This window comes from Pseudorca crassidens, chromosome 9, assembly GCF_039906515.1.
Source record: "Pseudorca crassidens isolate mPseCra1 chromosome 9, mPseCra1.hap1, whole genome shotgun sequence".
In the NCBI taxonomy this organism is placed as follows: domain Eukaryota; kingdom Metazoa; phylum Chordata; class Mammalia; order Artiodactyla; family Delphinidae; genus Pseudorca; species Pseudorca crassidens.
The window spans coordinates 80,238,839-80,263,606 of NC_090304.1; the positions used below are offsets into that span (position 1 = coordinate 80,238,839).

The following is a 24,768-nucleotide window of genomic DNA, read 5'->3' on the forward strand; positions in this document are numbered from 1 at the left end:
CTTTGTCACAGCTTACCTTTCCCCCTTCCCATTTCCTCAAGTCCATTCTCTAGTAGGTCTGTGTCTTTATTCCTGTCTTACCCCTAGGTTCTTCATGACATTTTTTTTTTCTTAAATTCCATATATATGTGTTAGCATACGGTATTTCTCTTTCTCTTTCTGACTTACTTCACTCTGTATGACAGACTTTAGGTCCATCCACCTCATTACAAATAGCTCAATTTCGTTTCTTTTTATGGCTGAGTAATAGTCCATTGTATATACGTGCCACATCTTCTTTATCCATTCATCCGATGATGGACGCTTAGGTTGTTTCCATCTCCAGGCTATTGTAAATAGAGCTGCAATGAACATTTTGGTACATGACTCTTTTTGAATTATGGTTTTCTCAGGGTATATGCCCAGTAGTAGGATTGCTGGGTCATATGGTAGTTCTATTTGTAGTTTTTTAAGGAACCTCCATACTGTTCTCCATAGTGCCTGTACCAGTTCACATTCCCACCAGCAGTGCAAGAGTGTTCCTTTTCTCCACACCCTCTCCAGCATTTATTGCTTCTAGATTTTTTGATGATGGCCATTCTGACTGGTGTGAGATAATATCTCATTGTAGTTTTGATTTGCATTTCTCTAATGATTAATAATGTTGAGCATTCTTTCATGTGTTTGTTGGCAGTCTGTATATCTTCTTTGGAGAAATGTCTATTTAGGTCTTCTGACCATTTTTGGATTTTTTTTTTTGTTTGTTTTTATATTAAGCTGCACGAGCTGCTTGTAAATTTTGGAGGTTAATCCTTTGTCAGTTGCTTCATTTGCAAATATTTTCTCCCATTCTGAGGGTTGTCTTTTCATCTTGTTTATGGTTTCCTTTGCTGTTACAAAAGCTTTTCAGGTTCATTAGGTCCGATTTGTTTATTTTTGTTTTTATTTCCATTTCTCTAGGAGGTGGGTCATAAAGGATCTTGCTGTGATTTATTTCATACAGTGTTCTGCCTAAGGTTTCCTCTAAGAGTTTTATAGTGTCTGGCCTTATATTTAGATCTCTAATCCATTTTGAGTTTATTTTTGTGTATGGTGTTAGGGAGTGTTCTAGTTTCATTCTTTTACATGTAGCTGTCCAGTTTTCCCAGCACCATGTATTGAAGAGGCTGTCTTTTCTCCATTGTATATTCTTACCTCCTTTATCAAAGATACGGTGACTATATGTGCGTGGGTTTATCTCTGGGCTTTCTATCCTGTTCCATTGATCTATATTTCTGTTTTTGTGCCAGTACCATACTGTCTTGATTGCTGTAGCTTTGTAGTATAGTCTAAAGACAGGGAGCCTGATTCCTCCAGCTTGGTTTTTCTTTCTCAAGATTGCTTCGGCTATTCGGGGTCTTTCGTGTTTCCATACAAATTGTGAAACCTTTTGTTCTAGTTCTGTGAATAATGCCATTGGTAGTTTGGTAGGGATTGCATTGAATCTATAGATTGCTTTGGGTAGTAGAGTCATTTTCACAATATTGATTCTTCCAATCCAAGAACATGTTATATCTCTCCATCTGTTTGTATCATCTTTAATTTCTTTCATCAGTGTCTTATAGTTTTCTGCATACAGGTCTTTTGTCTCCTTAGGTAGGTTTATTCCTAGGTATTTTATTTTTTCTGTTGCAGTGGCAAATGGGAGTGTTTTCTTGATTTCAGTTTCAGATTTTTCATCATTAGTGTATAGGAATACAAGAGATATCTGTGCATTAACTTTGTATCCTGCTACTTTGCTAAATTTGTTGATTAGCTCTAGTAGTTTTCTTGTAGCATCTTTAGAATTCTCTATATAGTATCATGTCATCTGCAAACAGTGACAGTTTTACTTCTTCTTTTTTCCAAATTGGATTCATTTTATTTCTTTTTCTTCTCTGATCGCTGTGGCTAAAACTTCCAAAACTGTGTTGAATAATAGTGCTGAGAGTCGACAACCTTGTCTTGTTCCTGATCTTAGTGGTAATGGTTTCAGTTTTTCACCATTGAGAATGATGTTGGCTGTGGGTTTGTCATATATGGCCTTTATTATGTTGAGGTAAGTTCCCACTCTGCCTACTTTCTAGAGAGTTTTTATCGTAAATGGCTGTTGACTTTTGTTGAAAGCTTACTCTGCATCTATTGAGATGATCATATCGTTTTTTCTCCTTCAGTTTGTTAGTATGGTTTATCACATTGATTTCCTTTCATTTCTGGGATAAACCCCACTTGATCATGGTGTATGATCCATTTAATGTGCTGTTGGATTCTGTTTGCTAATATTGAGGATTTTTGCATCTATGTTCATCAGTGATATTGGCCTGTAGTTTTCTTTCTTTGTGACATCTTCGTCTAGTTTTGGTGTCAGGGTGATGGTGGCCTTGTAGAATGAGTTTGGGAGTGTTCCTCCATCTGCTATATTTTGGAGGAGTTTGAGAAGGATAGGTTTTAGCTCTTCTCTAAATGTTTGATAGAATTCGCCTGTGAAGCTATCTGGTCCTGGGCTTTTGTTTGCTGGAAGATTCTTTTTCACAGTCTCAATTTCAGTGCTTGTGAATGGTCTGTTTATATTTTCTGTTTCTTCCTGGTTCAGTCTTGGAAGGTTGTGCTTTTCTAAGAATTTGTCCATTTCTTCCAGGTTTTCCATTATATTGGCATATAGTTGCTTGTAGTAATCTGTCATGATCCTCTGTGTTTCTGCCGTGTCAGTTGTTACTTCTCCTTTTTCATGTCTAATTCTGTTGATTTGAGTCTACCCCCTTTTTTCTTGATGAGTCTGTCTAATGGTTTATCAATTTTGTTTATCTTCTCAAAGAGCAAGCTCTTAGTGTTATTGATCTTTGCTATTGTTTCCTTTGTTTCTGTTTATTATTATTTCTGATCTGATCTTTATGATTTCTTTACTTCTGTGGAGTTTTTTTTTCTTCTTTCTCTAATTGCTTTAGATGTAAGGTTATGTTGTTTATTTGAGATGTTTCTTGTTTCTTGAGGTAGGATTGTATTGCTATAATCTTCCCTCTTAGAACTGCTTTTGCTTCATCCCACAGGTTTTGGGTGGTCGTGCTTTCATTGTCATTTGTTTCTAGGTATTTTTTAAATTTCCTCTTTGATTTCTTTAGTGATCTCTTGGTTATTAAGTAGTGTATTGTTTAGCCTCCATGTGTTTGTATTTTTTACAGATTTTTTCTGTAATTGATATCTAGTCTCATAGCGTTGTGGTCAGAAAAGATACTTGATACTATTTCAATTTTCTTAAATTTATCAAGGCTTGATTTGTGACCCAAGATATCATCTATCTTGGAGAATGTTCCATGAGCACTTGAGAAGAAAGTGTATTCTGTTGTTTTAGATGGAATGTCCTATAAATACCAATTAAGTCCATCTTGTTTAGTGTATCATTTAAAGCTTTTGTTTCCTTATTTAATTTCATTTTGGATGATCTGTCCATTGGCGATAGCAGTGTGTTAAAGTCCCCTCCTCTGGGGATTTTCCCTTTTATAGCTGTTACCATTTGCCTCATGTATTGAGGTGCTCCTATGTTGGATGCATAAATATTTACAGTTGTTATATCTTTTTCTTAGATTGATCCCTTGATAATTATGTAGTGTCCTTCTTTGTCTCTTGTAATAGTCATTATTTTAAAGTCTATTTTATCTGATATGAGAATTGCTACTCCAGCTTTCTTTTGATTTGCATTTGCATGGAATATCTTTTTTCATCCCGTCACTTTCAGTATGTTTGTGTCCGTAGGTCTGAAGTGGGTCTCTCGTAGACAGCACATATGCGGGTCTTGTTTTTGTTTCCATTCAGCCAGTCTGTGTCTTTTGGTTGGAGCATTTAATCCTTTTACATTTAAGGTAATTATTGATATGTATGTTCCTGTTACCATTTTCTTAATTGTTTTGGGTGTGCCATTGTAGTTCTTTTTCTTCTCTTGTGTTCCCTGCCTAGAGAATTTCCTTTAGCATTTGTTTTAAAGCTGTTTTGGTGATGCTGTGTTCTCTTAGCTTTTGCTTGTCTGTAGAGGTTTTAATTTCTCCATCGAATCTGAATGAGATCCTTGCTGTGTAGAGTAGTCTCGTTTGTAAGTTCTTCCCTTTCATTGCTTTAAAAATGTCTTGCTACTCCCTTCTGACTTGCAGAGTTTTTGCTGAAGGATCAGCTGTTAACCTTATGGAGATTCCCTTGTATGTTATTTCTTGTTTTTCCCTTGCTGCTTTTAATATTTTTTCTTTGTGTTTAATTTTTGATAGTTTGATTAATATGTGTCTTGGTGTATTTCTCCTTGTATTTTTCCTGTATGGGACTCTCTGTGCTTCCTGAACTTGACCTTTTCCTATCCCATATTAGGGAAATTTTCAACTATAATCACTTCAAATATTTTCTCAGTCCCTTTCTTTTTCTCTTTTTCTTCTTTGCGACCCCAGTAATTCAAATGCGGGTGCAATTAATATTGTCCTGTAGGTCTCTAAGACTGTCCTCAATTCTTTTCATTCTTTTTTCTTTATTCTTTATTCTGCTCTATGGTAGTTATTTCCACTATTTTATCTTCCAGGTCACTTATCCGTTCTTCTGCCTCAGTAATTCTGCTATTGATCTATTCTAGAGAATTTTTAATTTCATTTATTGTGTTGTTCATCATTGTTTGTTGTTCTTTAGTTCTTCTAGGTCCTTGTTAAATGTTTCTTGTATTTTCTTCATTCTATTTCCAAGATTCTGGATCATCTTTACTATCATTACTCTGAATTCTTTTTCAGGCCTATTTCTTCTTCATCTGTTTGGTCTAGTGGGATTTTACCTTGCTCTTTCACCTGCTATGTGTTTCTCTGTCTTCGCATTTTGCTTAACTTACTGTGTTTGGGGTCTCCTTTTCGCAGGCTGCAGGTTCGTAGTTCCTGTTGTTTTTGGTGTCTTCCTCCAGTGGCTAAGGTTGGTTCAGTGGGTTGTGTAGGCTTCCTGGTGGAGGAGACTAGTGCCTGTGTTCGGTGGATGAGACTGGATCTTGTCTTTCTGCTGGGCAAAACCGCATCTGGTGGTGTGTTTTGGCATGTCTGTGACCTTTTTATGATTTTAGGCAGCTTTCTGCTAATGGGTGGGGTTGTATTCCTGTCTTGCTAGTTGTTTGGTGTAGGTGTCAAGCACTGTAGGTTGCTGGTCGTTGAGATGGTGATCTCTGGGAGAGCTTTTGCCGTTTGATATTACATGGAGCCAGGAGGTCTCTGGTAGACCAGTGTCTTGAACTCGGCTCTCCCACTTCAGAGGCACAGGCCTGACACCCGGCTGGAGCACCAATACCCTGTCAGTCACATGGCTCAGAAGAAAAGGGAGAAAAAAAGAAAGAAAGAAAGAAAATATAAAATAATAAAATAGCATAAAGTTATTAGAATAAAATATAATTATTAAAAAAGTTAAAAAGTTGTAAAAAAAAAAAAAGAGAGAAAAAAGGAAAAAAAGAAAGAAAGAAAGAAAAGAGCAACCAAACCAAAAACAATTCTACCAATCAGAACAAGTGCTAAAAGCTATGCTAAAAAATAAAAAAATAAAAAAAAAAATGGACAGACAGAACCCTAGGACAAATGGTAAAAGCAAAGCTATACAGGCAAAAGTCACACAAAGAAGCATGTACATATACACTCACAAAAAGAGGAAAAGGAAAAAAAAATATATATATATATATATAAAAAGGAAGAGAGCAACCAAATCAATAAACAAATCTACCAATGATAATAAACTCTAAATACTAAACAAATATAAAGCATGACGTTGCAACAGCCTGAGGCCCGCCGTTTGTTCTCCTGGGGATGTTGTCCCTGCATCACGTGACCCTGGCAGTGGTGGGCTGCACAGGCTCTGGGGAGGGGAGGTGTGGATAGTGACCTGTGCTTGCACACAGGTTTCTTGGTGGGTGCAGCAGCAGCGTTTGCATTTCATGCCTGTCTGTGGTGTCCACGCTGATAGCCGTGGCTTTTGCACATCTCTGGAGCTTGTTTAGGCGGTGCTCTGAATCCCTTCTCTTCACGCACCCCGAAACAATGGTCTCTTGCCTCTTAGGCAGGTCCATACTTTTTCTTGGACACCCTCCTGGCTAGCTGTGGTGCACTAGCCCCATTCAGGCTGTGTTCACGCAGCCAACCCCAGTCCTCTCCCTGGGATCTGACCTCCGAAGCCCGAGCCTCAGCTCCCAGCCCCGACCCGTCCCAGCGGGTGAGCAGACAAACCTCTCAGCCTGGTGAGTTCTGGTCGGCACCGATCCCCTGTGCGGGAATCTTTCCGCTTTGCCCTCTGCACCCTTATTGCTGCATGGCTCCAAAGCTTCCCCACCAGCACCCCCCCGTCTCTGCCAGTGAAGGGGCTTTGTAGTGTGTGGAAACTTTTCCTCCTTCACAGCTCCTTCCCAGAGGTGCAGGTCCTGTCCCTATTGTTTTTGTCTCTGTTTTTTTTTTTTTTTTCTTTTGCCTTACGCAGGTACATGGGGAGTTTTTTGACTTTTGGGAAGTCTGAGGTCTTCTGCCAGCATTCAGTAGGTGTTCTGTAGGAGTTGTTCCACATATAGTTTTATTTCTGATGTATTTGTGTGGAGGAAGGTGATTTCCACATCTTACTCCTCTGCCATCTTGAAGGTCTCTTAAGACATGTTTTTAATTGATAATGGAATATCTGTTTTGTAAAATTTGTATTTCTATAGGAGTGATATTAAACCTATTCATCTTGAATTCAGCATTCCATAGAGTTTCAGTGGTGAATAAAAATTCAGAAAGCACATTAATTGTAAAACTGAGGTGCATTTCTCAAGATTTAGCACTCTAACCTTACTTAGGATGGAACCAATTTTATATTTTAGTGAAAGGTTTTCGGTTTTTAGCAGTCAGCGTTACGTTAAACTGACTGCCAGAGCTTCTCTAATGCTGGTTTTGCTGTTGTGTTAGTGAGAGCAGTATGACAACAATAGACTCTTGAAATAGAGAGAGAATTATTAGTATTCACATCACATTGAACTGAAAGCATCTTGACCTGGAACAGAAAAATGATTGACTTGTTTTATATCAGAAAATTTAGACTTTTAATGAACTAAACCAAATGGGGAAAATTGTCTAGTACTTTCAGTTTAGATTATTAGCTATATCATTCTTTTTATTCATGAGTTCAAAAGTGTTTATTTCAGTAACGTAAGTACCTTAGACAATGATAGGATAAGTAGCACATTTGGTTTCCCCAAACTTATGATGATTATAGTAAACCTATGTACAAGTTAGTACCTTTACATATCATTTCTTCATCACAGTTTATTGTTTCAAATAGATACAAAATAATGGAATTTGTTAGCGTATTAAATAATTTCCAACTATATTGGACGAGTACAGAAACGGGTTAAAGAAAATGTTGTGAGACCATATGATTCTTATTGTTTCCCCTTATGGAAGTATTGTCTAAAAGATTTGAAATGGTATAGGAAGAATGTCTGGTTATGTATAAACAGAAGTTTTTCATGCAAAGTCCTTCTAAGCTTTATGCCTATGCAGCTCACCTTGCCTCTTTCTTCAAATGAATTTGCTAGTTGATTGATTAAAATTCAGATGAATATTATGTTTTACAAATAAAATAATTATAGCATCTCATGATTGTATTTATCTTACATCTCATTTAATTTGAATTATGGTATTTTTCCTATCAAAATGTGTTTTCTTATAATAAAAACATGGAAGTCCTCTGGTTGGGTGTTTAGAAATTTTATAAACTGTGGTTATTAAAATGAATCTTGGTAATTTAGATAATTTTCTTCTGCTTTGATAACTGTGAAACTTTTAGTATTGTATCTAACCCTTTAGAGTTTCTGGAAGTATAGGTAAATGTGCATGGAATTCTTTTTTAAAATGTATGATTTAGCTTCAAGCACAAGTGTGAGTGCCTAAGTTCTATCCTATATCAACTTCTTTGAGATTAAAACAAGATTTTTCTTCATATGGTAACATCTACTTAGACTTTTCATTAAACATATTTGAAAGCAATGAATATTATAGGGTAGAAAAAATGAATGAATTATAGTTTCTACTGCTTCTTAGTCTCTGAGATTTGTGGGATTTATGGAATATTTTTGAAATAAATTTCCTTTCCAATATTACGTACTATATCTTTTTACTGTAAAGCAGATAGTTACTATCTGTCACCTTTTAAGACTTACAGTGTTCTAGGCTCTAAGTGCTTTAACACATTGTTAATTAATTCCCACAACAATTCTATTATATAAAGGAAGAAGCCGAGATTTAGAGCTTTAACCTTTCTCTAGTTTACTCAGATGTAGTGGGTGTTGGAGCTAGAATTCAAACCCATTTTGCATGATGCCAAATACGTCTTGGTAATAGAATGTGGTTAAAACAAACCACTACGTTTGGAAATGTGAACTTCTTATCAGGTATAAAGTTGACTTTAAGATTCTCTCATATTGTATTAATCCTTCTCTAATAGTCTCACTCTTTTTGAATTTTTACTAGAGTATGATGTGTGTGTGATGGCATGGTATGGAATATGTGGCTGACATATACCATCCAGTGGTCTACTGTCTCTTACTGTTTTTCTTCATTCAGCTAGTTAATTATGTAGATAATCAGCTGAAATTTTGTTTATTATGTTCTCTTGATATTAAATTATTTTGTAACAGAACCCAAGCATACTGAAATAAATTGAACTTAAAACACCCAAATTTTCCAACTCATAAGCTCGGAAGATCAAGGATATTATAGGTCCAAAATGTTTTCTAAACTCTGGTTATTGACAGGTTTTTTTTGAAACAAATATTCAGATAATCCTTAAGCTTAATTAGTTCATTCTTGATTTTACCTCAGGGTAATTGGGAATGTGTCCTCTGTCTCTCAGTAAACTATAATTTTATGTTTATTCTTGAATTATCATTGTTCCTCATTATAAAATCATTGTTAAATTCTTATGGCTAAAGGAATTCATTGGTACAGCTAGGCAACCAGACAGCTACCATAAACAGCTTTCTTCTGCCATCTCCCAGTTGGAAAATCATAGAAGATGATCCTGGTTTGCCTGGCTTAGGTCATATGGCATCCCTTGTACCATTATCTGTGGCACGATATATTGAGATTGGGCCAACTTGATTATAGGCTTATCCCTAAGGTCAGGATGTCTTCTGTGACTAGAAAACAAAGAAAAGGATGACCACCATTACCCATTTATTGACTACATAATATGTGCCTATTTTTTGCCAACATTTTAGAGCTTGGCTCAGTAATAATCAATAAAATAGTTCATTGACTCCAGTGGATAATCTGGGGCTCAGAGAGTTGTAGAGCCTTCTCTTCTCTCCACTAACACTAGAGACTACATTACTCTTCCTTAGTGCAAAGAAAGAAATGGCTAAATAAATGTATAAAATGTATTAAAAGTGTGCATTATATGTGTGTAAAAAAGAATTAACTGTATTATTAAGTGATAAAGCCTTCAAAGTAATACATTTATTGTCTTGTTTATCTTAATCATTATTTCTTTACCTTAGCTGAGGGATGCTATTATAATCATTTACAATATTTGTTAGTGTGTAAAATAAGCAACTTACTGCCTTATACAGCTAGCTACTGTTCAATCCCAAACCTGAATTCCTTTTTTTAATATTCTCTTTTTTTATATTTACTTATTTATTTTTTGGATGTGTTGGGTCTTAATTGTGGCATGCAGGATCTTTCATTGTGGAGAGTGGGCTCTTCAGTGCAGTGCACAGGCTTCTCTCTAGTTGTGATGCATGGGCTCCAGAGTATGTGGGCTCAGTAGTTGTGGCACGCGGGCTTAGTTGCCTCGCGGCATGTGGGATCTTAGTTCCCCGACCAGGGACTGAACCGGTGTCCAGTGCATTGCAAGACAGATTCTTAACCATTGGACCACCAACAAAGTCTCCAGCCAAACCTGAATTCTAACCTTCTAATTCCAAAGAATATTACACATCTCTCCCAATGATATGCCTTGCTTTTTATATATTTTAAGCCACATGGTAGCTATTTTATATACACTGTAGTTGGTTGTAACTGTTTTTCTCATACCTGAGTGATGGCCATCTGCTGCCAGTTTTTATGCTTTATTTTCAGTCATTGACTATGTTGTAGTTGTGAACATATGTTTGTTTTTTAGTTATTCACTTAATACATATTTATTGAGTACTTGCTATATATATATATATATATATATTTATATGTATATATACACACACAAACATACCCAATATATACTTTTTTTTTTTTTTTTTTTTTGTGGTACGTGGGCCCCTCTCACTGTTGTGGCCTCTCCCGTTGCGGAGCACACGCTCTGTTCGCGCAGGCTCAGCGGCCATGGCTCACAGGCCCAGCCGCTCCACGGCATGTGGGATCTTCCCGGACGGGGGCACGAAGCCATGTCCCCTGCATCGGCAGGCGGACTCTCAACTACTGCGCCACCAGGGAAGCCCCCAATATATACTTTTATAAAATAAATTATTATTTTGTATTGTATTATTCAAGACACTGGATTTTTCCAACAGAGGGGTGGTTTTCTTGCAGGCAAAGAGATCACTTGCTGGTAGTATTTACAGGAGGATCTTTTTTTGTTGAGCATATCTTTTGCATGTATTGTATTGTAATATCCTTATATTTATCTGTAGGTTTATAAGCATGCACAGATATAATATTATACGAATAAAGTATTATTTACAATATGGGAAAAGCTAAATAAAGTTTGAATTAGAACTTGGTAGGAAAGATGGTGCTTGAGCAGATGGTTTTGTTAGTAAACTGGTTGCTGTTTTTTTTTTTTTTACGGAAATGATATAAGCTTATTTTAGAAAGTTTGCAAAATACACCTAAGAAAAAATAATGAAATAAAAATAACCTGTAATCTCAAAAATAAATCACTGATAAAAATTTTGATATCTATTTCTAATTTCTTTTGCAGATATATATCCATATCTGTTTATATAAACATATTTGTTTAAATAAACAATATGAGCTATGCTATACACTTTGATTTGACTGTTATTCATGATAGACTTTTGAACATTTATTTCAGTTTTCCCTCCATTATAAAAAGCCTTGCGGGACTTCCCTGCTGGTCCAGTGGTTAAGGCTCCATGCTCCCAATGTAGGGGGCCTGGGTTTGATCCCTGGGCAGGGAACTAGATCCTACATGCATGCCGCAACTAAGAGTTCACATGCCGCAACTAAGAGTCCTCATGCCACAACCAAAGACCCCGCATGATGCAACGAAGATCTCGCATGCTATGCTGAAGATCCCACGTGCCACAGTGAAGATCCCATGTGCTGTGACTAAGACCTGGCACAGCCAAATAAATAAATAAACATTTTAAAAACCTTGCAATGAATATGCTTATTTCTTCTCTAGGAGTACATTTTTGATCCCCTGCATAAATTTCTAGAAGTGAAGTTTCTTGATTTAGGGGCATACAGAGTATTCAGGAGAATATAACATACTGACAAATCGAAGATTACTAATCCAAAAGGTTGATCTGGTTAGTAATGACTAATCTAAACCTCACAATCATATTTCAGCTAGTTAAATCTGTTTTTTTTTTAATGAGATGTACATACTGATTAATCCTTAGCACTATCTCTAAAAGTGTTAGCACTCTCTCTGTACTCTCATCCCCAGCTTAGAAGAGTTGTCATATGTAGATGATAAAAGTAGATTATTAGATGACAGAATACAGATTTTGTGAACCAAAATTTAAGGACTATGCTTTTCCAAAAACACAAATTTAGAAAAAGCAAGATAACATCTGTTATTCTTTTCAGGCTGATCAGTTGATGTTCGCTTTGCATTTCGTTCGAGGCATGCATCCTGAACTTTTTCAAGAAAATGTAAGTGGAAGGAAAGGAGAAAATTATTTAAAAAGTTGCATAGAAATCTGGTAATGGGCGGACTTATGGTTAGATTAGAAGTTACTTAAGGCTAGAAATTACATGTCAATCTATTTTTTACTTAGTTAGAAGTTTAGTGTAAGATGCTGATTTACAGTTCTACTCTCGTTTGGGTGAGCCCAGTATTCTGAAGCAATGGTAAGGCAGGGAAAGAACTCTAACTTACCATGCTACCTAGATTTTTCTGAACACAAGTCCACTTTTCCAGGGCACCAGAAGAGTCAGCCTTCTTATTTCCCTCGTCTAAGCAGTGGAACTGATGAATATAAAAAAGTTAAACAATATGGGTATGCCACTACATTATTTATTACCTCCACTGACTTGCTCAGAGTCAGCAGATGAAGCAAGAGGGTGGGCAGTTCTCAGAAGCCTTCTTTGAGCCTGTAGGTTTATGTTAATATTTTAATGTATAATTTATCTTTTTTTGTCTGTGACTTCATTTCTGGTCTACCATATAACCCCCTCTCAAACTTGAAAAGAATTTCCTTCAAGATAGAACTAAGTAATCCATCTCTGACCTGCTTCTAATATTAAAAAAATTATTTGTAAGTGATTTTTCTCATTATTATGCCATTATCATTAAAGTGAGCATTCAGTAGCGACGGTGGCAGCAAATAGTATATATGGACAGTGCACTTTGACCTAGTAACCTTTAACTCTCTATGGTCAGATTGTAACTATGCTCTGGGTTCCCCTCATTTGAATAGTTAAAAGAAGGCATACCATTCCATGTGACTGTTTTCTCTTTTTCTCTAACTCCACATGCTCTGGCTGACTTGTATAGTTTCTTCCAAATTTAACTTGACTCTTTTTATTTACACTATTTACTTTGATGCCTTTCCCTCCTCCTGTATGTTTTTCACCATGCTCAGTATGTTCTGCTGTATAAGACTTAATTTTCCCTAGTTTTCCCTCCTGGAGTATAAATAAATTATCATTGGGAAGGAGAACAGTTTTATTTGACTTGCATAAAGTAGTACTGATAATTTGTATTTTATTTATTTGTGACTGTATAACTTCAGTAGGAAGAATGAGTGGTCAGAGTGGGTGGAGGCAGGAAGTATGTTGCTTTGGTAATTTTTCCATATGGCTCTCAAATTTTAATATGTCCTGGCTTTATTTGCTGGCCAATGTGTAACAAATAATATGGTAGTGCCCATAATTATCTGAATGGGTAACCCAGAGTGAAGACATAGATTTTCTAAGAGCTCTAGATTCTGTAACACTTGATCAATTTTGATTCCATGGGTTTTTTTAAAAAAAAGGAGTAATGGCAGTCTTCTCCCAATATGTTGGAAAAGATAAGTTAATGGTAGTACTTTTCTCTATTTTTCCCAATATACACAATTTTTAAACTTTGTATGCATCTTACTGCTTATCTATTAGTGAGGAGTAGTATATGATAGGAAAAATTAAAGGTAGTGACAAATGCTAATTGAATAAGACATTTAAATTTTTAGATGTTGAGACTCACATGTATAATGTAGTTCTATTTTTTTTCCCTATTTTTCCTAATATACACAATTTTTAAACTTTGTATGCACCTTACTGCTTATCTATTAGTGAGGAGTAGTATATAATAGGAAAAATAAAAGGTAGTGACAAATGCTAATTGAATAAGACATTTAAATTTTTAGATGTTGAGACTCACATGTATAATGTAGTTCTATTTTTTTTTTTTTTTTTTTTTTTTTTTTGCGGTACGCGGGCCTCTCACTGTTGTGGCCTCTCACATGGCGGAGCACAGGCTCCGGACGCGCAGGCTCAGTGGCCACGGCTCACGGGCCCAGCCGCTCCACGGCATGTGGGATCTTCCTGGACTGGGGAATGAACCCGTGTCCCCTGCATCAGCAGGCGGACTCTCAACCACTGCGCCACCAGGGAAGCCCTGTAGTTCTATTTTTGTCTTAAAATTATTCTAGTAGATTTTGTTTTAATGTTTTATGTTGGTATGGTACATGAACCCATTCTTATGTTAATGTCGTAGAGTGGGAAGGTATGAAAGGAGTTTTATTTTTTTCCATGTTTTTAGAAAGCTAAATTGTAAGCTGTCTTATGGGGAAATTAAAAAGATTTGTTAAATGGTTAGAATATTTTTTGTGTTTCTCATATTTTTATTTAATAGGAATGGGATACATTTACAGGTGTGGTTGTTGGAGACATGTTGCGGAAAGCTGTAAGTTAGAATAACAAAATTATTATTTCACTCTTAGTGAAAATAACTCTGGCTTTGATTTCATGAAATATAATTTGCTTGAGAGAAGTTTTAAATTACTGTTGAAATTATATTTTAATTAGAGGACTATATCTTTGCCTCTATTGCCCTAATAGAAAATGGACCTATATGTGTTTTTTTGTCCTTGAGGACATGTATTATTCTGAGAATATTAATTAAATATAAGAAATTAATATGGTTTCTTTTTTTCAGTGTATATATATTTGGTTCCAAGAACACTTTCGTAATTTGAAGAAGATCAAACCTCGTAACATAACTAGGAAAATTTTCTTATATAAGTAAAGTTAAAAATTACTTCATTTAACTTTTGACAACTTTATTCAAATTTAGCTTTTTCTCTAGTAATTTTCTATTTAAACATGTAATGGATAATATTATTCTTCAAAGCAACCTATCCAAACTGTAATGCGAAACCTAGATTATATCTGACATGCAAAATATAATTAAAAATAATATAATTCTATGGAAGTTTCTTATTACATTTGAATTTTTCTGAAGTTTTACAAAAGATTAAGCCCTATGAAAATGAATGCAACATTTGTCTAAATGTTTACCAGTACCTGACGTTATGTAGAATTTTACCATATTGACTTGTAAAATAGATAAAAATTAAAGAATACATAGAATGAGTTTTTTTCAAAATAGTGTTCATAAAATTAGCTGGTCAATTTTTAATTTTTTTGAAGTCTGAGTTTTACCAGATATACTAAAGAAAATAATTGCTCTTATTAAAAAGGACTCTCAACAAAGAATACGTGATCAACTTCCGTCTTGGATTGATCAGGAAAGAAGCTGGGCAGTGGCAACATTAAAGGTATTCCTCTTCTACTATGAGAGATTTATTTTTTTTAGTATTTGAGTTATTTCTGTTTATATTTTTATGTGCTACTTATTCATACTCAGTGTTGATATTTTTGTGAAAATGATGTAAAATCCCTGGGTAAAAGAATATCCAAGAATTATTCTGATTAGTCCTTTAAACAATTTTAATAGAATGCAAAAAATCAATAATTATGAAAAATAGTGAGAATTTGAAGAGATTTCTGGATTATTGGGCAGGACCTCTGAACTATTTCATGAACTCCTAATGGCAAACTTAATAATAATCAACATGATACAGTTAAAATTGTTTGAACAATTGATCTACTGAGAGGTTACACTTGGAAAAGAATCTTAACTGTGTTAACCTAAAAATTATAATGATGGGGCTTCCCTGGTGGCGCAGTGGTTGAGAGTCTGCCTGCCGATGCAGGGGACACGGGTTCGTGCCCCGGTCCGGGAAGATCCCACATGCCGTGGAGCGGCTGGGTCCATGAGCCATGGCCTCTGAGCCTGTGTGTCTGGAGCCTGTGCTCCTCAACAGGAGAGGCCACAACAGTGAGAGGCCCACATACCGGAAAAAAAAAAAAAAAAAAATTATAATGATGCTTTTTTTCACATACTAATTTCTTGTTAAGTAAAGAAATGCAAAACATTTAGGAAAGGGGGGCTTTCCTATTCAGAGAAAGTTTATAATATACATTAGTGTTTTATTATCATTTTAGTTTATAAAACATTTTCAAATGAATTATCTTATTCAATTATCACACAAACCTTAAGAGGGAGGTATTATTAACTTTCTTTTTACAGATGAGAAATAAGAATCAGTGCAGCGAGTTGCAAAATGCATGAACCTATTTTCTTTTCAATTTCATACATATTTTTGAGGAACTGTTATGTGCCAAGCATCATGTTAAATACTTCAGATGCATTACTTATTTTATTATCACAATGACCTATTGAAGAAGTCATAATTATGCCTGTTATTGAGAAGAGCAAACTGAGGTGTAGACAGGTTAAATAATTTATCCAATATCAAATAGCTGGGAAGTTTTGGAACTATGATTTTAATTAAGGCATTCTGACACCACATTCCTACATGCCTTTGATATGTAGGTTTTCCAAATATAGTGTCTTTTTCCTCTCTTTCTCTCCTTCCTTCTTTCCCCTCCCCACAGTTTCTTCCCCTGGTATGACTTGGGCAGTGAGGATGGGGGCATGGGGAAGAAAAAGCCTAACTCCCAACAGTTCTGTCTGTGTTCTTTACTCAGGCTAAAGTGTTGTTTTTGTGGGGAATGAAAGACAAATATACTTCTCTCAAAATTTGTAACATATGTTTCCATTCTTCCTTTCCTTTCCCTGCTTTTCTTCACAACTATTCTAATGGTACAGTAGCACATGGTTAAAACGGTAGGAGTAGCCAGCAGTTATTGATGACTTACTATGTTCAAGGTATGCAGAATTTGAAAGTGGATCATCTCATTAGATATTTTCAACATTGTGAGGGAGCTACTGTTATTGTCCTCATTTAACAGATAAAAAAACTGAGGCCCAGAGTGATATAGTCACTTATTTATGGTCACTGAGAAAGTATAGAGTCAAGATTTGAAACTGGGCATATTTTTGCACTCTAACATGGAACTCCATTCTGGCAATGGTTAAAATTTGCACGTGGTTTTAATGAAAGTATTCTTTTCTCCACAAGGTGGAGATAGGTACAAATGTTTTTACATAGAGAAAAGATTTGTTAATTTGCAGTATTGATTTAGTACTACTTTGGAAATATTTGCTTTTATTTAATTCTGGATTAGATAAGTCTGCCATACTGTTTCTGATCTAGAAGTGATTAAATAAGCCAACACGAATTAGAAAACAAATGGTAAATATCAATAATTGGTTTCCACTTACTTTTTTTAGTGTGTGTGTGTATTTAGTATGGATGTATGTATGTGTATTTATATTTGCTTGTAGCTCAGTATATATGTTTATTTTTATTTTTTAGATTGTTCTCCCCAGTCTTTATCAGACCCTCTGTTTTGAAGATGTAGCTTTGTGGCATACTTATTATCATAATTCAATGTGTGAGCAAGAGTTTCCATCTATTCTTGCAAAGAAAGTTTCCTTATTTCAGCAGGTAAATTGTCTAAACGCGTAAATGTATTTAATGTTTCTGTTGTCACTCAGAAGCCATTTAAATAAAAGCTTTGCCTTTAGGGTGTCACATAACCTTAATGGGCATATGTGGGAAAAGGCTTTCTGCTTTTGCCACCTTGTCCAGACAGTGAAATCATTGGCAACGTTTCTGGGTAGAGTGTCTCCCACTGTAGCTTTTCTTACTTCCTCTGCCTCTGACCCAAGGGGGATTTCTCAATAGAGAACACGTCTTACCGAAATAAGTTTAAGTATAGATTGTACAGGTTCTTCACTCTTTTCCCAGGGTTCTCTCTAAGGAAAAGACCTTATGGTGAGGAACAGGGAACTTTTTTTTTCCATTTTGTTTTGAAATATAATGATGAAACCTACTGGTGGGTTCCACTCAGTCTTTTGGCTAGACCAAAGTCTTAGGTTGGAGAGGACACAGGAGTTGACACTCCAGGAAATGACCCTTCCATTTATATTTCTTAACTAGGCTGCTGGCTGTGCTTCTGCCCCTTGTTGAATTCTGTTTCACCAAGTGTGTTTAAAAACAATGAAAAAAAAAAAAAAAACTGAGAAAAACTTCATTTGAAAACTTAAACATCTAGGAACAGATAGATATGATTCAGCATAAAATTGGTAGTTTGAAAATTTTGGTTAAGAGTTTTATGCTTCTGCACTGCTGTCACCAAGAATGCTTTACCTACATACCCTTATTTTCACCGGCCATTGGGCCCTTTATTAGTTCCTGAAGACATAGCTAACGCTATGACCCTTACATGCTGATGTTTACTTTTGATGGTAGATCTGATGAATTTTAGTAATATTTTGGCTATTAAAGACGTGTCTTTTTATATACCTATTGTGACAGTTTTAGGCATAGTAAATATTGTGGTAAACATTTGTTTGATTTAACATTAACTATTGTTTAGTTACAGCTGTTATAGGAACTTTATTATTTAAAAATACTCTGTACTTTATTTTAAGGTTCTTGTGGTACAGGCTCTCAGACCAGACAGATTGCAAAGTGCCATGACTCTATTTGCATGTAAAACTCTGGGTAAGTACACTTCTTTTCTAGAACTAGACCAGTGACCTGAAGTATGTGTTTTTAATTTACATTTTATTCTATGCTGACCTTAGTTTAGAAAGATTATACATTTTTTCCCCTTTATCGTACTTATCTTACAATCTCTACCTGTTTTTTTTGGTTTTTTGTTTTTATTTTGGCCACTCCGCGGGGCATGTGTGATCTTAGTTCCCCTACCAGGGATCAAACCCGCACCCCCTGCACTGGAAGCACGGAGTCTTAACCACTGGACCGCCAGGGAAGTCCCTTGAAGTAACCTTTTACTACCATTTTTTGAGAAAATAGAAGCAATAAGACAGAAAATATTTATTTCCCACTAACAGTTCTACCAGCTACCTACAATGGTACTCATACTCATTCTGCTTTCCCTTCTGTTACTCTGAATGAATGTCCTTGCTCCAATTAAAGGCCAGCCATTTGCTCTTTCCTTTTTCATTCCTGCCATTATCCCTTTTTCCTGAATCATCAATTTCACCTTCTTTACTGGATCCTTTCTGTTAGTATACAAACATATTTTAGTATCACCTGTCTTAAAAATGCTGCCCATGACCCTCTATCCCCTTTCTTTCATCCCATTTCTTTATTTTCTTCTACAACAAAACATCCTGAAAGTGTGTCCATAGTCAAAGACCACAGTAATCCATTTCCTCAACTCTTATTCTACCTTCAACTCATTCTATTTGTACTTCCTCTCTAAAGTTCCACAAGATTGCTCTTGTTAAGGTTAATGAGGTCTTCTTCCATATATCTATTTCCAATAGTGACTTCTGTGCTTTTATCTTACTTGATCTCTCAACAAAGTTGTCCATTTGTTCCTTCTTTAAACACTTTCCACTTTCTTCTCTTGATTATTATGTTTCCTCTTTCATTTCTCAATCCTTTTAGGATTTTCCTTTTCTCTTTCCTTTATTGGTTGCTTCTCTGTATGTTGGAGTATTCTTTCTTCCTTCTAAATGTTGGAATATTCTTCCTTCCACTGCAGTCTTGCCCTGAGTTCCCTTCTTTCATTATTATACATTCTTTCATGACCTCATTCAGTTCCTGACTTTAAATATCATTTGTAAATTACTGACTTTTATATCTCTTATTTCTAACCCCAACCTCGCTGTGGAATTCTAGGATCATATATACAGATGCTCATTTGATGTTTTCTTATGAATGTCAGATGACCAATACAGAACTTTTGATTTGTCTGTATTAGGATCCACTCAGTTGCTCAAAACAAAAAACCCAGAAGTGATCCTTTCTCTCTTTTCGTTACTTCATATACCCAATCTACCAGCTAGTCCTTTTGGCTCCAACTCTAAAACTTACTCTGAATTCATTTACTTGGTGTCATTATTACCAACCTAATGCAAACCACCATCATCTCTCACCTCATTTACTGCCATAGCTTTGGCTCTATCTTCATAATGTGGAGAATCTAATTACTTCTCATACTTCCACTACCATCTACCACTTTTTTCAAGCCACCATTATATCAGGCTTTCTTTCTTTCCCACTTCCAGTTTATTCTCAGCATAGCAGCTAGAGCGTCTCTTGAAATGTAAGTTAGATCATATCACTTCTCCGTTCTAACTCTCTGATGGCACCTCATCTTTCTCAGAGTCCCTCCATTGTCTTACAGGGTCTTACCTCTTCTGGTCCTCTTCTTCCCCTCAGATCTCATCTCCTACCACTGTCACCCTTGCTCAATCTTTAACAACCACAGTAGCCTTTTTCCTGTTTTTCTAGTGCTGCAAGTTTGTTTCTGCAGTCTCAAGGCCTTTGCACTTGCTGTTCCTTCTTCCAGCAGATTTCCACCCCCAGTTATCACCCTTGCTTCTCTTCTCAATTGTCATCTTTTAAGTTAATACTTTCTCTGAGCACTGTCTATATAATAATGTACTCTTTCCTCAGCTCTCCATATCCTCCTTTGCCTTGTTTATTTTAACTATTATCACCATCTGACATATTGTTATTTACCTGTTTATTAATTTCCTTTTCCCCAACTAGAATATTAGCCACATGAGGGCACAAGCTTTGTTTTGTTCATGGTTGTGCCCTAGTGCCTTAAACAGCTTCTGGCGCATGGGCACTGTAAGTGTGTGTTAAATCAGAGACCGCTTTCCTCATCGGTCTCCCTGCCTCAGTTTGCGCTTCCTCTTCAGTCCATTCTCTCCAGAAGGCTGTGTGAGCTTTTAAAAACTTAAACCAAATCATCTCTCTTTTTTGCTTAACATTTCCAAAATCTTTTCAAAAAACACTTAGAATGAATTCCAGATTTATATATGATTGATGCTTGAACAGCATGGTTTTGAACTGTGCAGGTCCACTTTTATGCAGATTTTTTTCTAATAGTAAATACTACAGTACTACATGATCCACAGGTGGTTGAATCTGAATATGTGGGACTCCGGGTATGGAGGAACTGTGGATACAGAGGAACTACGGATACAGAAGGTCAACTCTAAGCTATGTTCAGATTTTTGCCTGTGGACGGTCAGTGTCCATAACCCCCCTGCATTATCTACGGGTCAACTGTATAAGCTTACAAAGCCCCACACAGTCTGGCCCCAACCTTCTTCTCTAACCTCATCTTGCTTCCTTCTTGCCTGCCACTGTGCCTTCGTGGGGAAAACAACCTTAGGACTTTTGCACTGTTTGTTCTCTGTTTTTGTTTGTTTTTTTCTTTTTTATTAATTGTTGGCTCCTCTGTATCATTCAGATGTTAACGTTGCATTTTCAGAAAGGCCTTTCCGGGCCATTTAATCAGTACCAACACATCTACCTGCTTTAATTCTTTACCCATTTCTTAACACTAACTGATATATTTCTTGCTCATTTATATATATTTTTTGTCTGTTCCTATAACTCTAATGCAAGTTTAAGTAAAATGAGGCAATTTCAGAGAAGTTCTTAGGAGGCTATTCTTTTCTCACCCATGTAGTCTTTAAAAATATGCTCTTTGTGCCACATTGCACATGACCTTTCTTATTGAATTTGTAGTTTGACCCTCTGCCTACTCTCTGAAATACTTCTGTATTGTATTATTTCATCTCTAGGTTAAATGACATTTAAGGTTTAATGGCATAAGTGAAAACCTCATGATATGCACATATTCAAATGCTTTGAAAGTTTGATATACTTCTAAAATTATACTCTACCTATTTCTAAGCAAAAGCCATATATACTGGTATATGGCCTGATGACTTTGTATTTGGTCAAGTGGTTTATTAATACAGTTTTTATATAAAATTGGAGGTTTTACTGTATGAATAAGTTTTAAAAGTTCATATTGCTGGAAAATGACAAGCACTTATCTTTTTAATCAAATTTTAGAGATTTGATTTCAAATGTAATTTCTCAAACATTATTCATATGGAAAGACTTTTATTAAGTTTTAGCAATCCTTTTTATAATCTATAAACTTTAAAATAGTAACTTATAAAGATGCATTTATGAAAGTAGTTTTGGTTTGAAGATTTAAGTTAGCAGAACATGCCTCAAAACTTTCAGGCATGCTGCTTTAATATAATCCTACAAACCAAGCCTTGTGTACTAACACAGTCTACTGCATTACTTTTTCAAAATAGCAGTTACCAGATGCAGATATTCTGACTTCTGTAATTCTGATTTAATAATTATTCTGAGCACAATATTATGCTGTGTGTATTGAGGTACTCATGTTCACAGAAGATGGTGCAATAGCTGCAAGAACCAGTAACTTCTCAAAGGTTCTTCATCAAAAAGTCTTTTTGAGCCTTTCCTCGTTTTACATTCCTCTACTTCTCTTATCCATGCTAACATCCCATCCCATGATCTTTGCTTCCATAGCTCAATCTGTCCTGTGACATCTGTGTCTAAGAGAAAAGGAAGGACATAAGGAAATGTGTATTCATTTTCTATTGCTGCTGTAACAAATTGCCGCAAATTAGCAGCTTAGAACAATACCCATTTATTATCTCATAGTTCTATAGGTCAGAAGTCTGGTAGGCCCTCCTGGTTTCTCTGATCCAAGTTGCCCAAGGCTAAATAAATACAGGTGTTGGTCATTTGGACTCTTATTAGGAGGTTCTGGGAAGAATCCATTTCCAAACTCACTCAGCTGAATTTGCACCATGCAGTTGGACAATTGAGGTTCTTTTTGTCATTTTGAGTTCTTAGAAGTCTGTCTCAGTTTTTAGAAGCCTTTGCATTCTTTGATTGTATTTGTGGCCCCCTTCCTCCTTCTTTATAGCCACCAATGGCAGATTGATTTCTTCTTATGCTTCACATCTCTGACCGCCCCCTCTGCCTCATCTCTCCTGTTCTCTCTTCAGGCTGCATCTCTTTGACTTTAAGCTGGAGAAGTTTTTCTGCTTTCCAAGGCTCAAGTGATTAAATTGGCACACTTGGATAATATGGGATAATCTTATTTTAAGATCCACGACCTTAGTTACATCTACAAAGTCCTTTCACAGAAGTACCTAGGTTAGTGTTTGATTGAACAACCAAGGGGTAGGAATCTTGAAAGTGGTATCTTTAGAATTTTACTCTACCACAAAATGTTGGACATTTTTTGTTTGTTTCCAGGCTTGAGTATTATTGCATTTCTAAAGAGTATTTTCCCATTTAATTGGTTGATGTGTGTTAGATTAGATAGTGGTTGTCGATTTTCCTTCTTTTTATTGATATTTGTGTTACATTTTAAGAGTTGTCTTTTTTCTCTGATAAAGGAAAAGTAATTTTCTTATCAGTCTCTTTGTTAAGGAGGATGAGATGAATGAGGAAGAATGAATCAACTATACTTGCTAACTATAATAATTTGATAGTATTTGCTGCTTTCTTTACTCAGATACCTAAAAAGTACAGGAGCAATATTCTTTCCTTTTTATGGGCTTCCCTGGTGGTGCGGTGGTTGAGAGTCCGCCTGCGGATGCAGGGGACTATGGGTTCATGCCCCGGTCCGGGAAGATCCCACATGCCGCGGAGTGGCTGGGCCTGTGAGCCATGGCTGCTGAGCCTGCGCGTCCGGAGCCTGTACTCCGCAACTGGAGAGGCCACAGTAGTGAGAGGCCCACGTACCGCAATAAAACAAAACAAAACAAACAGAAAAACAAATATTCTTTCCTTTTTAAACTGCAAATTAGTTCTTTTTTATTATCTCAACATTTTGTCTGAGTAAAGTAAAATACAATAAAGGTTAGAGTTATTTTGTTGACTTATTTTTAGTTCTTTTTTTCTTTTGAGAGGATTTATGTATTTTAACCGTCAAGGTCAAAATATAAGATCCCAGTGATTTACAAGTAGTTTTATGCTTTGATAATTCACAATGGGATGAACATTTTTGGCTCTTTAACTTTATTGAATAGCTTTGAATGATTGACACTGACAGTTCAAATGCTGTCATGAGTCAAAATTAGTTGGGTTTTAAAACCAGTGATTATATATAGACTAAGTTTACTTAAAGTGCAATGTGGATTTTACAGGAGTTTTGTGGGTGGAATGGCTAACATGCAATTCCCAGTAACATGAGTGTCACCTGTGTTATCTTAAACAGTAAACTGTTTCTCATGAGTTTTTTCTCTAAATCCAAAATGTTCCAATACTTTGAAATATTGTATAAATTGGATTAATGAATATATATTTATCTTCTGTGGGATTTTTTTTTAACATCTTTATTGGAGTATAATTGCTTTACAATAGTGTGTTAGTTTCTGCTTTACAACAAAATGAATCAGTTATATATATACATATGTCCCCATATCTCTTCCCTCTTGTATCTCCCTCCCTCCCACCCTCCCTATCCCACCCTCCAGGTGGTCACAAAGCACCGAGCTGGTCTCCCTGTGCTATGCGACTGCTTCCCACTAGCTATCTACCTTACGTTCGATAGTGTATATATGTCCATGCCTCTCTCTCGCTTTGTCACAGCTTACCCTTCCCCCTCCCCATATCCTCAAGTCCGTTCTCTAGTAGGTCTGTGTCTTTATTCCTGTCTTACCCCTAGGTTCTTCATGACATTTTTTTTTCTTAAATTCCATATATATGTGTTAGCATACGGTATTTGTCTCTCTCTTTCTGACTTACTTCACTCTGTATGACAGACTCTAGGTCTATCCACCTCATTACAAATAGCTCGATTTCGTTTCTTTTTATGTCTGAGTAATATTCCATTGTATATATGTGCCACATCTTCTTTATCCATTCATCCAATGATGGACACTTAGGTTGTTTCCATCTCTGGGCTATTGTAAACAGAGCTGCAATGAACATTTTGGTACATGACTCTTTTTGAATTATGGTTTTCTCAGGGTATATGCCCAGTAGTGGGATTGCTGGGTCATATGGTAGTTGTATTGGTAGTTTTTTAAGGAACCCCCATACTGTTCTCCACAATGGCTGTATCAGTTTACATTCCCACCAACAGTGCAAGAGGGTTCCCTTTTCTCCACACTCTCTCCAGCATTTATTGTTTCTAGATTTTTTGATGATGGCCATTCTGACTGGTGTGAGATGATATCTCATTGTAATTTTGATTTGCATTTCTCTAATGATTAATGATGTTGAGCATTCTTTCATGTGTTTGTTGGCAGTCTGTATATCTT

At 36.0% G+C, this 24,768-nt stretch overlaps 1 protein-coding gene across 8 annotated transcripts in view; it reads left to right on the forward strand.

Annotated features, from left to right (window-relative positions):
- Positions 1 to 24,768, forward strand: part of DYNC2H1 (dynein cytoplasmic 2 heavy chain 1) — a 379,694-nt gene that overhangs the window by 188,469 nt on the left and 166,457 nt on the right. For 6 of the 8 annotated variants that reach the window (XR_010946253.1, XM_067750851.1, XM_067750854.1 and 3 more), the window contains exons 71-75: positions 11,793 to 11,858; positions 14,044 to 14,094; positions 14,891 to 14,968; positions 16,976 to 17,107; positions 18,097 to 18,169. Coding sequence is in view for 7 of the 8 variants with exons in the window: in XM_067750851.1 (XP_067606952.1) it covers positions 11,793 to 11,858; positions 14,044 to 14,094; positions 14,891 to 14,968; positions 16,976 to 17,107; positions 18,097 to 18,169 (400 nt within the window). In the remaining variant the exon portion in view is untranslated. Of the gene's footprint in view, positions 1 to 11,792; positions 11,859 to 14,043; positions 14,095 to 14,890; positions 14,969 to 16,975; positions 17,108 to 18,096; positions 18,170 to 20,568; positions 20,593 to 22,500; positions 23,522 to 24,768 lie in introns of those variants that run through there. The other 2 variants (XM_067750852.1, XM_067750855.1) reach the window with 2 other exon arrangements.